At 40.6% G+C, this 13,303-nt stretch overlaps 1 protein-coding gene across 2 annotated transcripts in view; it reads left to right on the plus strand.

Annotated features, from left to right (window-relative positions):
• BCHE (butyrylcholinesterase) overlaps window positions 1-2,817 on the plus strand; it is a 43,319-nt gene extending 40,502 nt beyond the window's left edge. For both annotated transcript variants that reach the window (XM_075937874.2, XM_006123419.5), the window contains exon 4: window positions 2,505-2,817. In XM_075937874.2, coding sequence (XP_075793989.2) covers window positions 2,505-2,629 — 125 coding nt within the window. In that variant the 3' untranslated portion in view covers window positions 2,630-2,817. The remainder of the gene's footprint in view (window positions 1-2,504) is intronic.
• Window positions 2,818-13,303: the final 10,486 nt, after the last annotated feature.

Here is a 13,303-nt window from a genome sequence, read left to right on the forward strand (position 1 = left end):
AATGTTATTTAAATGTCTCTTGTCAAAATTCAGCTGACCTGCAAATAACCTTTGTCCCTTTTGATGAAGGAATGGCTACATTGGGCCAGATCATTGCTCCATCTAGTCCAGTAACCTGTCTGCTGAGAGTAACCAGTGCCATATGCTTCCAAGTGAATAAATACAGAAGGACAGTGATCAGATGTTCTATCCACTGCCATCTAGCTGCTAATAGTCAATCATTTAAAGACACATAGAGCATAAGGTTATACTCCTAAACATCTTGGCTAATAAGTTTATGGAGTTTATAACTCCATCAGTGGCTATCTAATTCTTTTTTCAATCCAGTTATGCTTTTGGTGTTCATAACATCCCTTTGCGAAGCATTTCACAGTTTTCTATTAATTTCATTGAGTAATTCTGGTTCTTGTGTTAAGGGGCGAACAACTCCTTCCCTTTCACTTTCTTCACACCATTCATGATTTAACTGACAATCATCTCATTTCTATGATGAACCATCATGGGCTTTTTGATCTGCATTGATGGAAGCTATTCCATGCCCCCTAATAATTTTTGTTGACCTTTGCCATTTTAATCTTTTTTTTTGAGATGCAGTAGGCAGAACTGCACTCAGTATTCAAGCTATGGGCATAGCATGGATTCATATAGGAGCATTATGACATTATCGGTATTATTATATATCTCTTTCCTAATAGTTGCTAACATTCTGTTAGCTTTCTTGATTGCCACTTTACATTAAACAGAAGTTTTCAGAGAATTATCCATGACTCCAAGATTGCTTTCTTGGGTAGTAACAGCTAATTCAGATCCTATCATTTGGTATGTATAGCTGGGATTATGTTTTCTAAGGTATACCCCTTGCACTTCTCAACATTGAATTTTATTGGCCGTTTTGTTGCCCAGTGTTTTAACTCTTCATGGGCCATTTTGTTGCCCAGTTTTTTTAACTCTTTACACTTAGTTTAGTATTTAAATATATTTAAATTTATTATTGTCTGCAAACTTTATTGTCCTCACTGTTTATCCCCTTTCGAGAAAGTGCTTGTTGACACCTTCGAATAATTGTAATAGATTAGTGGGGCATAATTTTCCACAACAAAAAGCCATTTTGCCTCTTCCCTATCATGACCATCTACATCTAACTCTGTTCTCTATTAGGGCTTCAATCACTTTGTCTGGTATTAAAATCAGGCTTACCAAGATTTAACTACCAACATTGCCTTTGGGACCTTTTTTTAATACATTGGCATTACAGTAACTATCTTCCAGTCACCTGGTATAAAGTCTGATTTTAAGTGACAGGTAACATAACACAATTAGTTCTTCAATTTAATATTTGCATTCCTTCAGAATCTTCAGAAAAATATCATCCAGTCCCAATGAATTTTCATTGTTTAATTAATCAATTTGTTCCAGTACTATTGACACCTCTGGGACAATTCCCTAGATACATTATCTAAAGATAATGTCTTGGGTGCTTCTCTACAACAGGCTTAAATTGAATGGCAGTGTGATTTCACCACTTATCTCTATAAGATTTTGTACAGCACTGTCATGATTCTGTCAATGGTAGAGTGCACTATACAGGAGCTATGTGGCGAGGGCAGGCATTACTCCTATTGTCCCCACCCCAACAGGTATTGTAAGGTGTTTCTTTCTAGCAGGTCAGAGCTCAAATCTTCAGCCAAGGCCTTTTGGTTGTTCCATCCCCTTTTCAGGACCCAGGTGAATCAAAAAAGCAGCCCACAGACAACAAATGAAATTAAACAAAAATCTGTCAGCAGTTCCCTCCAGAACATGGGATTTTGTTCCTTCAGAAGGTCCTGGGACTTGTCCACTGTCCACTTCAGAGTTCAATGGGTTCCTTCCAGTGAAAGTTTCAGTCCCCCCTCCTTTTAGCTCAGTCAATCTGCACCAGTTGTATGTGGGGAAAAGGGCTCTTCATGCTTTTCACTTCTCCTGGGGCTGAGGAAATTCAGCGGCCTATTTCCTTCCCAGAGTTACCCCAGCTGAGTGGAGTTTCCTTCGTTTAATAGTTCCTCCAGTCCTGGAATGATTTGCAGGTGAGGAGTGGCACTGCTACTCCAGCCCAATGAAGCTCCTTAACCCCTTCCATACCTCTGCGAGTGGCAATATGATCCTTATTGGGGCATCTGAGCTGTACTATAAACTTTGTATTAAATAATCCCATCTTCATTAAAATTAAAACAGAGCTTGCTTTTAAAAGCTGAGATACACTGATCTTTGATAAACATATATGCAATGTAAAGAGAGCAAGTCCATCTTCATAAATATACCTAAGAACCCGCCAGAATGATAGATCTTCATTTGAACTCACTACTTCCTGATGAAGCCTTAAAATTTTAGCTACTGAATTTCCAATAGTTGGGGGTGACAGAAAAAGAGGAGGGACTGTTGTATAGTTCTTTAGAGAAAATTAGTTTTCAATTAATGTACAAAGAGATTCAAATTTAGATTAATACAGCCCATTTTGTGCTTTACAGGAAATATTGATGAAGCAGAACGAGAATGGAAAGCAGGATTCCATCGCTGGAACAATTACATGATGGACTGGAAAAATCAATTTAATGATTACACTAGCAAGAAAGAAAGCTGTGCAGGTCTCTAATTAATAGCTTTACCCTTTCTAGAATGTCCATATTACCATTGATCAAGGCAAACATACAGGTAACTATCCAACATGATTAACAATAAACTTTATTATGTAAATTAAACAAAATGCCATGAATATAATATTGATTTCCCAGATTTTTTAGTTGATATTCTACTTTGTATCCCAATAAACAATATAAGGCACTCAGAGTATGTTTAATAGGACTACAGAGATTAAAGTATGAAGATTAATGATGTACATATCATAAACACTAGTGGCTTAAAGTCTCACTTCAAGGAAACATAGTAATCTGTTACAGAAAATATAAAAATTGAAATAACAGTATTTTATAATATTGTCTGAGAAGCACAACTGATGTAGGTCCTTAGAGGCAATGTCATAGCACTGTGAGTCTGATGCAGTTGCAATTTAGTTGACAGAAACAGATGATAACTTTTCTGGACACAACAAATATTTAACTGCTTGTTAAATCAAAGGGCTTTTATAAAGAGTTATTAAACTTTGAATAATTGCTTCTTTAAGGCCCTGTCCCTGGAAATTATCACACAGCCCATGTAATCACTCATTAGTACAGTAAAACTCTGACAGTCCAGCATCCAACTGTTCGGCACTCCCAATACTCCGGGATCAAAATGCCAAGCGCTCCTGACCAGCCGATTAAAAGTCTGCTGCTCAGCACATGTGCTGGCAGTAACCAGAGGGAGCATAAGGCTGGGGGAGGGGGGAGTGGGATCATGTTACATTATGGAGAAGAGCGTTTTGCTTCAGCGAAGGGGAAAGGGGAGGGGAGTGGAAGGAGGATCAGGTTACAGCAGGGAGGAGACACAAAGAGGGAAGGGGAGGGGAGAGGAAGAAGGATCACGTTACAGCAAGAAGGAGTCTTGAAGAGGAAAGGGGAGGGGAGAGGGAGAGAGATTGTGTCCTGGCCAGCTGTTAAGCCATGCAGCTGTACGAGACCTCCCGATTCTCCGGCAAATCTGATAATCCAGCACCACCTAGGTCCAAAAGGTACCGGATTATTGGAAGTCTACTGTATTCCCTACTAAGACTCAAAACAGAAAATGAATCCTTCCCCTATGCTGTAGAACCCACTGTGGAGCCCGTCTGAGCAGCATCTCTGCTGCCCATGATCCCACTCACCAGGGAGCAAAGGCTCAAAGCAATGGATCCAGAACCAGTGTCTATCTTTCCTGGCTCTTTTCTCCCATTTTACCCTGGGCATGACTCCCCAGTGGTGCTGGGCTCTGGATAAGTGATGCAAATGCTTACTGAGCATCCCCACTTTTGAATAATTCTGTTCCTTGACACCGAATGGAATCAGCCCAGATTCATTAAATGACGTGTTGTCTGCACATTGAAGGAGGGATTCAGATTTGTTCCTATGTGACTAGATTTGACATTGAGACCTGAAATAAATCAGTTTTCCTGATTTTTATAGAAAAATTACAAACTGTAGAACATGGGCCCTATCCTATAGTGCATTGTCATTACTTAGACAAGTCTCTGGGTAAAGTCATTCAGAGCTGAAGGAGATTGTTATTTTGCAGGAGTGGGCCCTTTTGTTTGTAGGACTGAGTACCAGGCTTAGTTTGTATAAAATCCCCCCAATGTTTTCTACAAACACTAACTGAATATTTTTTATGGCTTCAAAACAAAAATGTGGATAACTATTTCTGCCTTAATCTGTACTACTTGGTTATGGCTTGAATGGGAAGCAAAATACAGAAAGATGCTAGCTGGAAAGAAGCATTATTCAGAATTCTCTTGAGACAGAGGGCTTTGGTGAAATTCATAATTCATTTTGGCAGATTGGATAACTCTGAAATGATAGAGAAGCAGATGCAAATAAACTCCAAGAAATAAGTCTGACATCTTCCTTTGCAACAAGCACTTTTCCTGATAAATATTTTTACCTTTTTAATTAGGGAATATAAATTTCTTGTATCAGGCCTTAGAAGTCAGTAACAGGAAATCGAAATTAGATCCAAGTAAAAAAGGATGAATATAAACAAATAGCATGAGTATGTAAGGGCACAATTAGAAAGATGAAGACACAAAATGAACTCAATCTAGCTAGAGACATAAAGGGTGACAAGGAAACGTTCTACAAGTATATTAGAAGCAACAGAAAGACCAAGGACAGGGTAGGCCCATTATCCAATGAAGAGGGGAAAATAATTGCAGAAAATGTGAAAATGGCACATAAAGACTTCTTTGTTTTGGATGTCACTAAGAAGGTGGGTGGTGTTTGAATAATAATAACTGAATGCTGGATAACCTGGGAAACTACAGACCAGTCAGCTTAACATCTGTATCAAGAACGATAATGGAGCAAATAATTAAGGAATCCATCTGCAAACATCAGGAAGATAATAAGGTAACAAGTAATAGTCAGCATGGATTTGTAAAGAACAAATCTGTCAAACCAACCTGATAGTTTTCTTTGAAAGGTTAACAAGCCTTTTGGATATATATGAAATGGTAGTGTGGAATTCATAGACTTTAGGAAAGCATTTGGCATAGTCTCGCATTACCTTCTTATAATTAAACAACGGAAATACAATGTAGATGGGACCATTATAAAGCAGATGCATAACTGCTTTGATAACATTCTCAAAGAGTAGTTATCAATGGTCCCCAGTCATGATAAAAGAGCATAACAAGCGTGGTTCTGAAGGGATCAGTTTTGGGACTAGTTCTGTTCAATTTTTTCATTAACAATTTAGATAACAGCATAGAAAGTATGCTTATAAAGTCTATGGATAATATCAAACTGGGCAGGATTGCAAGTGATTTGGAGGATAGGATTATAGTTCAGAATAATCTGGACAAACAAGAAAAACGGTCTGTTATTAAATTCAATAAGCACAAATGCAAAGTACTCCACTTAGGAACAATCAGTTTCACACATACCGAATGGGAAGCGACTGTCTGGGAAGGAGTGCAGAAGAAAAGGATATAGGGACCATAGTAGACCACAAGCTCAAAATGAGCCAAGAATATGACACTTGCAAAAAGAGCAAACATGATTCTGGGATGCATTAACAGGAGTTTTATGAGCAAGACATGAGAATTAATTCTTTCACTTGACTTTGCACAGATTAGGCATCAGTTGGAGTACTGTGTCCAGTTCTGGGCACCACATGTAAGGAAAGATGGGGAAAATTGGAGAAGTTCCAGAGGACAAGCAACAAACGTGATTAAAGATTTAGAAACAGTAATTTTCAAACTAGGTCACAACACAGTACTGGGTCATGGAATGTCAGGAACTGGGCCTTGTTGTTGCTGAGTGATCAATGGGGAGTGTGGACGAGCTTTGGGGTGCAATCACACCATGCCAACGGGGAAAGGAGGTTCGGTGGACCCTCTTGTCCAACTAGTCAATCCCCGGGGCCTGATTCCTTGGGCCGGGGGCCGGTGGGTCAGGTATGATCACCCTCTCTCTGATGAGCAGGGGGGATTCAGCTAACCCGCTGTCCATCCTACTTCCGTGGCCTGTGGGTCCAGAACCCACAGTTAGTTTTAGACCCCCTCCTCGGGGCTAGTCCCTCCGACCATGCCTGCCTGGCTTGCCGGCAACAACGCACGCTGCCATACAGCAGGGCATGTGGCTGTGGGTAAAGAGGGGGAGAGGGACCCGGGCCCACCCTCTCCACCGGGTCCCAGCCTGGGGCCCTAAGTGCAGGGGGCCAACAGTGCCCCTGCATGGCAGGTGGGGGTTTTTACGCCCTCAACACGTCTGCCCACGGTCGCCACCAAGGCCCCACCCCGAGCTGCTTCCTCCCCTCTAGGGGCCCCCTGGGCCCGCCCTCTACTGCCCCTGCACCTAGCCATGGTTCTGACAGTTGGTGCCTGGGGGACTTCTTGGTTGTCCGTCACTTCCGTTACATTCTGCGGGGGTTCTCCTGGGCTGCTTGGAGTCCGGGATGCAACGTTTGCCTCCGGAAAGATTGGCGAGGGGCCACTCTGCGGAGAGGGTTCGCCGTCTGTTGGTCGTGGGGGCTGTTCCAGGTGGCCTCTCAGCCCCGGTCCACCCTCCGGCGGCTGTGGCAGCTGCCCCCTTCCACACCAGCGGCAAGTCATTTTAAAATGGCCCGCTGGACGTGACGTCGTCCGGAGGGCCCGACCTCCCGGTGACATGGGGCGCTCCCCTGCAGTGTCTGGGCAGTCACTCTCCAACCCTCTTGGCCATACGCCGAAGGCGGGGGTGGTGTTTCCCCAGCTGTGCAGGCACGGAGGCAGATTCCGGCCCCGCCGCACTGCCGCGTCAGCGCCTTGCCGCTGGGGCTCTTCCTCCACGGCTTCACTCACTCCCCACCTCCTCCCACCAGCCGGAATGCAGGCCGAGGACGGCCCATCACAGGGAGTGCATTTGTAAGCTTTCTGACTGTCCTAGCACTGCAGACTGCGCGGCACAGCAGAAGCAGCCAGCAGCAGGCCCAGCTCCTAGGTGAGGGCAGGGAGCAGAAGAGTGCACAGGCCTCCATACACTGCTCCCGCCCTGAGCACTAGCTTTGCATTGTCATTAGCTAAAACTTGCTACTGGCTGCTTCTGGGGTGCAGCATGGTCAGTGGTGCCAACACAGGCAGGAAACCTACCTTAGCACCCTCAGCTGCACTCACGAGCTACATGAGGTAAGCCCACCCTGCCTCAGCCCTGACCAACCCCAAAGCTGAAGTTCTCATCCTCAGCCCCACCCCAGAGCCCCCACTCCAGTCAAATTATGTTAAACCACAGGCATCAACAATTTTCTTTAACTGAGTCATGAGAAAAAAAAGTTTGAAAGCCACTGATCTTGAAAACAAGACCTATGAGGGAAGACTGAAAGAACTGGGTTTGTTTTAGCTGGAAAAGAGAAGGCTGAGAGAGGACATGACAACAGCTTTCAATACCTAAAAGAGTGTTGTCAATAATGTCTAGCAGCATTACCAACACTTCTATCGCTGGATTGTCAGAAGATAATTAGGGGTAAATTAGAGCTAAATAACAGCACAGAGCAGGACTGGTGGCTGTAAAGAAAGTTTATGGGACCACTGGAAATTTGGCCATGCCCACGATAAGTGGACTTCTGGCTAAAATCATCCTTGACCATGGATGTTGCGGGATCAGAGAGTGCTGGACTAGAAAGGTTTAACCTGAAGTACATACATACATTTATTTATAAATTACTATTATTATTGCTAACAATATTATAACATGGAGGATTGTGGTGATTTACAGAATAATGAAAGTTTACCACCTGCTATCTGCCTCGCTCCTGCTATTAAGACCACTGGAAATATTTATTGAAAAATTATGAGTCTCTGTGCATCACCCAGCTGATTCTTCTAGTTCAGAAAGCAACCCTTTTTTATTGACTTATAATGGGTATGATTTTCCAAAAGCCTCAGTGTGGACTTAACACTGTCAGTAGTGTCAATAGTGAATCTCAAAGAAAGCAAAGCTACTTAAACCCTGGGTACTTCTGAAAATGACAGCCAAATTTCAAGTGATTTCACTTTGTTTCTGAAAATGAGAAAAGGAAAAGGGATAGTAAACATGCAAAGCTTTTTAAAAATTAAACATTTAAAATATATGTAGTATTTTTCTTCTTCTGTTTATGCAGCATGTGGGTTGGTGGGAGGGAGGGGAAGAAAAACTAAATAAAATGAAATTTAAACTCATTCACTTGACTTGCTGACTTTGTTGGTGTGAATGTATTATGTGCTTTCATTTTTCTTGCCCTGGAAAAGGATTTTATAAAATACCATTACTACATCATTCCTATGCTGTGCTGATTTCATTTAGTCATATCTCTCTATCCTACACTTATGCAAATACAATAAAACCTGTCATAAGTGACTAATGAAGGGAACAGCAAAAAATCAGTCACCCATTGTAGGTGGTAAATGTCGAACAAAATTGTGCTAGAAATTGCATGAGGATACTTTAAAGTAGCTGCTTAAGACAGCCAGTGCCTGTTGGACAGATACCTTAAAGTAGATCTCACTGTATGTACACGGTAGTTAATGAGATTTCGATTGGCTCAAAAGGAGCTAGCAACCAGGGGCTGATGGGGAAGATGTGCTGTTATGCTACTCACATATCCTCTTGGGATCCAAAATTCTGACTACCATACTGAGTGGGATTTTAGTTTCTGAAAGAAAGTGCAATTAATAATGATCACATTTAAATTGATGCCATTCAGTTAGAAGTTAACATCACATTCATTTGAGTGAGGTCAGTTGACACTTACCTTAGAGAAATTGGATTGATTTCCACAGATCTAGGTACCCATGTGACTGTTGCTCTATAAACACATAAAAGAATGTGTCATTGATTCTTTCTATCAACAAACTTAATAAAACATCACTGTGTCAGTTCATATTTGGAAAATGAAATTTAAATATAAACTATGGAGAAACTAGTGGAGCAACCAAAAAATTGTCTTTACATTGAACATGTAGGGTGTGTCTAGACTACAAGGCTCCGTTGATGGAGCCATGTAAATTAGTTTATTTGGCATAGTCAAAGAAGCAGTGATTTAAATAATCCCTGCTTCATTAAAATAAACATGGCCGCTGTGCTGTACCGATGATCAGCTGATCCGATGCAGCACAGCAGTCTAGATGTGGATCTGTCTGCTGAGGAAGCCTTTGCCGACCGATCTCTTATGCCTCGTGAAATGAGGTTTACAGGATCGGTCAGCTTCCCCAGCCAACAGATCTGTGTATAGACTGCCACGCTGTGTCGGATCAGCTGATTGTCGGCTTCTGTATCATTTGATATAGGCTGTAGTAAGCATACCATATTTTAAACTTCGTCATAATGTTCTAATTTTTAATTTATCAAGTATTCTGGGTTCTGAACTCCGCAATGCAAAATAATATCAATCCACTGTAATCCATTTCTATAGACTGACAATTTATAGGTTTGTCTAAAAATTGAAATATTTCCACTTTTAATATTAATCAGAAAGTTTCCTTCATGTCAGTCATTGTTATGAGTCACGCTTCCACAGGCTCCATGCTGGTTCTGTAACATCGGCAACAGCTGATTCAGATGGACATAATAACCATCATAATACAGCTTTTATGCCTGCAATATGTCTAATTATTAAATAACATTATATTTAATCAGTACCAGCCACAACACTGAAATGTCAGACAGCCCCCTTACTCTTCCTGCTCTTCTAGTGAATTAGCTGTTAAAGGACCAAGCCATATGCCAGGGTGAGCAAGAATCAGAAAACTTGAAGGACGTTCTCACCAAGCAGTATGGTATCTCTGCTCTGTTAATTTCAGCCATAACTTTGTCCCACTGAGTTGCAGAAATAGGTCAGGAATCTGACAGTGATTCAGGATATGGGTGAGGAATGAGAGCAGCAGTTCTGGCCCAAGCGTGCAGCCTATTGAAGAGATATATGAGTGCCAGCTGATTACTTTCTCACTTGTGTTTCTCTGTGCAGCTATGGGGATTTGCCAGCAAATCTGTCTGCACTTGGCTAGCTAACAATTACAAAACCAAGCACCTGTGTAACGGATATGTGCAGCTGTATATGTTTACCACTGCTGATCAATCTGTAGTATATGCCACATGCCAGTTGATTCACTCTGGGTAGATGGGGAGCAAGCATTTTTCTTTTTTCATAACTCGTTTTTATCTCTCCTCAGTAACAAGTTGCTAGGTGGTTTTCTGGTGCTCTTTAATTGTTGCTAAATATTAGTCAGGAAAAATTTAATCTTACCCTTTTGGTATTCATTTCATCATTTGAATACTAGATCCATATGATCTATGGGCATGTATGGATAGCATGGCCAGGAGAGGGAGTGAGAATTTTTCATAGCCTTTGGCTCTAATAACATAAGTCTTTCTGCCTAGTGAGCTAAGATGCCCATTGTACCAACTCAGCCTGTAGAGATAACAGATGTTAACTTCTGTGGTTTTGAGTCTATTCAACTGAGGGGTATAAGGATCATATACAGAGCAACTACTTTTTCAGTCTGGTATGTTTCAAGTTCTGTATTGCTGATATGCTGGGTAAGGCATCTGAAATTAGGTTATTTTTAGGTTCCTTATAATGTTGAGTATATAAACCTAGAAACTAACACCCTGAATTCCCCAGGCATTCATCTCTAATTTATATTATATAATTTATTCATATCCAGATTTTTGGCACCCGTTAAAAAGATAGCTAGTAAATCTGACAGGGAAGAGTGGCATAACTTTAACGCAACACCTTTATCATGTATTTCAGCCTGTTCTGTTAATCACAGAATCATAGAATCCCAGGAGGTCATCGAGTCCAGCACCCTGGCCACAGCAGGATCAATCCCAAGTAAATCATCCCAGCCAGGGCTTTATCAAGCCCAGACTTAAAAACCTCTAGGGAAGGAGATACCACCACCTCCCATGCCAGTTAAAGTATTTAGTCTTCTTTAGCTTCTATGTGATCTGGGGTTACATACATATGAAACACCATTGTCACCCATGGGGAAAGAACCTAGTATGCTCAGCATTGTAACCACAGCACTCTACTACTTGAGTTAAATTAAGTAGCAAGCCGATCTAGTCCCTACAGTCAGTCTTCAGAGGACATAAGATTGCCTTGCAACAGAATCGTAAATAACTACAGTCCCTTTAAGAACTTTGATAATGAATATTTTCTTGAAAGAGATGTATTCTGAACATAATCTCTAGAAAAGATTTTTTGTACTAGTTCTCCATACTGATTTCTTCTTATGCCCATATTCCCCTCTTTTTTGTTGTTGTCTTTAGGGCCATCATGCTTCTCCTAGCAAATGACAGAAGCTTTCTAGTCCAGTTCTAGGTGCATACCTCCCCTTACTTGTTTCTTATGCAGTTTGAATATTCTTATTTTTTCAAATTGCCCCATTTCTGCACTATACCTATTTCAGTTGCTCTGTGCCAACTTCTGTTGCTTTAAAATTCCACTGTGATTTTTCCTAGACCTTTCCATTATCTGTGTGCATATGCACGTGCGCACGCGCGCGCGCACACACACACACACACACTATTACTACTCACTTTATCCCTCAATCTTTCTTTTCAGTATTGTGCATTTTATTTTTCCATTTAATTATTTGTTTTATTTCTTTTTTAAGGCTGTTGTGATTTTAAAAGTATCATTCACAGTCCAATCTAATTTAATCTTTCCCTCTTAGACACTGTAGAGTGTGTTTATTTAGGGAAGCTCAAAACAACCAATAGGTTGGCTGGATTTCTTAAACAGCAAATAATTTTAGGAGCAACAAAACATTTTTCAGTTGTGTATGATAAGACAGGAGTAACCAAAACCCAAGCTGATAATTTCAAGTGTCAGAAGGAATTTGTCAGTATATTCAACACTGCAAAATTATCAGAGAATGTTGCAGGGTTTTTCTTTTTCCTCAGAGCCACTGCTAGAGATAAACTATTGGGCTTGATGAGCCAATGGCAAAGTTCCTAAATTGCTGTGTGTTGTTCATATTCACAATATGAATATGCTCCTTAGCACATTGAATCCCACAAATATATTTTAATCTTAGTAAGAAATATTGATTTGTCAGATAAATTACTTTTAAATTTTTGATGTCTAAAACACCTAAATACCATCTGTTACTCATACCTCCAAATCCTATTGGTTTAAATATGGTTTCTGATATAATGCAAAAAGCAAGCAAATTACTCATCCAACCAGTTAAAAGTCCAAAAGCAGTTACACATACTTCAGTTGATTTAGGACCAAATCTTATGCCCTAAAGTAATTAACTAATCTAGCAATGCTTCATAAGGAGAGATAATTCCTTCCTGATCCCAGCTGAAATCTTGATGCATGAATATTGATTACTCTGTCTTTGTATGCAAGCCTACAAATCTTTTGATAGACTAGATTAGATGTACAGTACGCAGAAAAATTTGGACTCTCAGCCTTAATGACTATAATGCAATGATGTGAAGCTAAAGTCAATGCAGGTGTGCACTTGAACAGGATTTTAATTGGGTTGCAGGTGACTATAAATAAGGGTCAAATATTCTGAAAGGGAAAAGATGGATGATGATAGCTTAAGACAGGAATGGGGGGGGCAGTCACCTCTCTTCAGGAGCCCAAAATTAAGTCTAGTTGTGGTACAGTAGTTGCTATGCCATTGTCAACAACGGGAGAAACATTGTTCGATTTTGTTTTGCTCCCTAGCAGCCTCACAAATATATATGAGGCTTTATTGTGGAAAAATATATGTTTGGATGTCAGACATATGTTTCCAGTCAAACCCATGCTGAACATCTTACTTTTTCCTTAAAAGTACTGAAAGACAGGATAAAGTCCTGATCCTTAACTGATGTTATGTTCATTTCAGACATGAATATTTATTAATATCTTGAATGGTCCCTCCCAATTAACATGCCTACAAGTAAGAGAAAACAATCTCCTGTCTCTTTTAAGTTCTGCTTCGATTTTAATTTATTCCAGAGCTTCAGCAGCTAGTGCTTTAGCCACTATTAATAGAATAATGTACAAATGATGTAGGTGGTTCTTGCAGTTTGGAGTGCTGTGGTTAATTTCTTTAATTTATAAAGTATTTATAAGTCTCAGTTATACTGAGCAGTGGTAAAAATATGTAGGCAGAAAGCAGTTATCTCCACACCTCTCAATCTTCCAAATTAAATTCACTCTTGCTGCATGTCTA

Source organism: Pelodiscus sinensis, chromosome 10, assembly GCF_052426305.1.
Source record: "Pelodiscus sinensis isolate ZL-2025 chromosome 10, ASM5242630v1, whole genome shotgun sequence".
NCBI classification, from domain to species: domain Eukaryota; kingdom Metazoa; phylum Chordata; order Testudines; family Trionychidae; genus Pelodiscus; species Pelodiscus sinensis.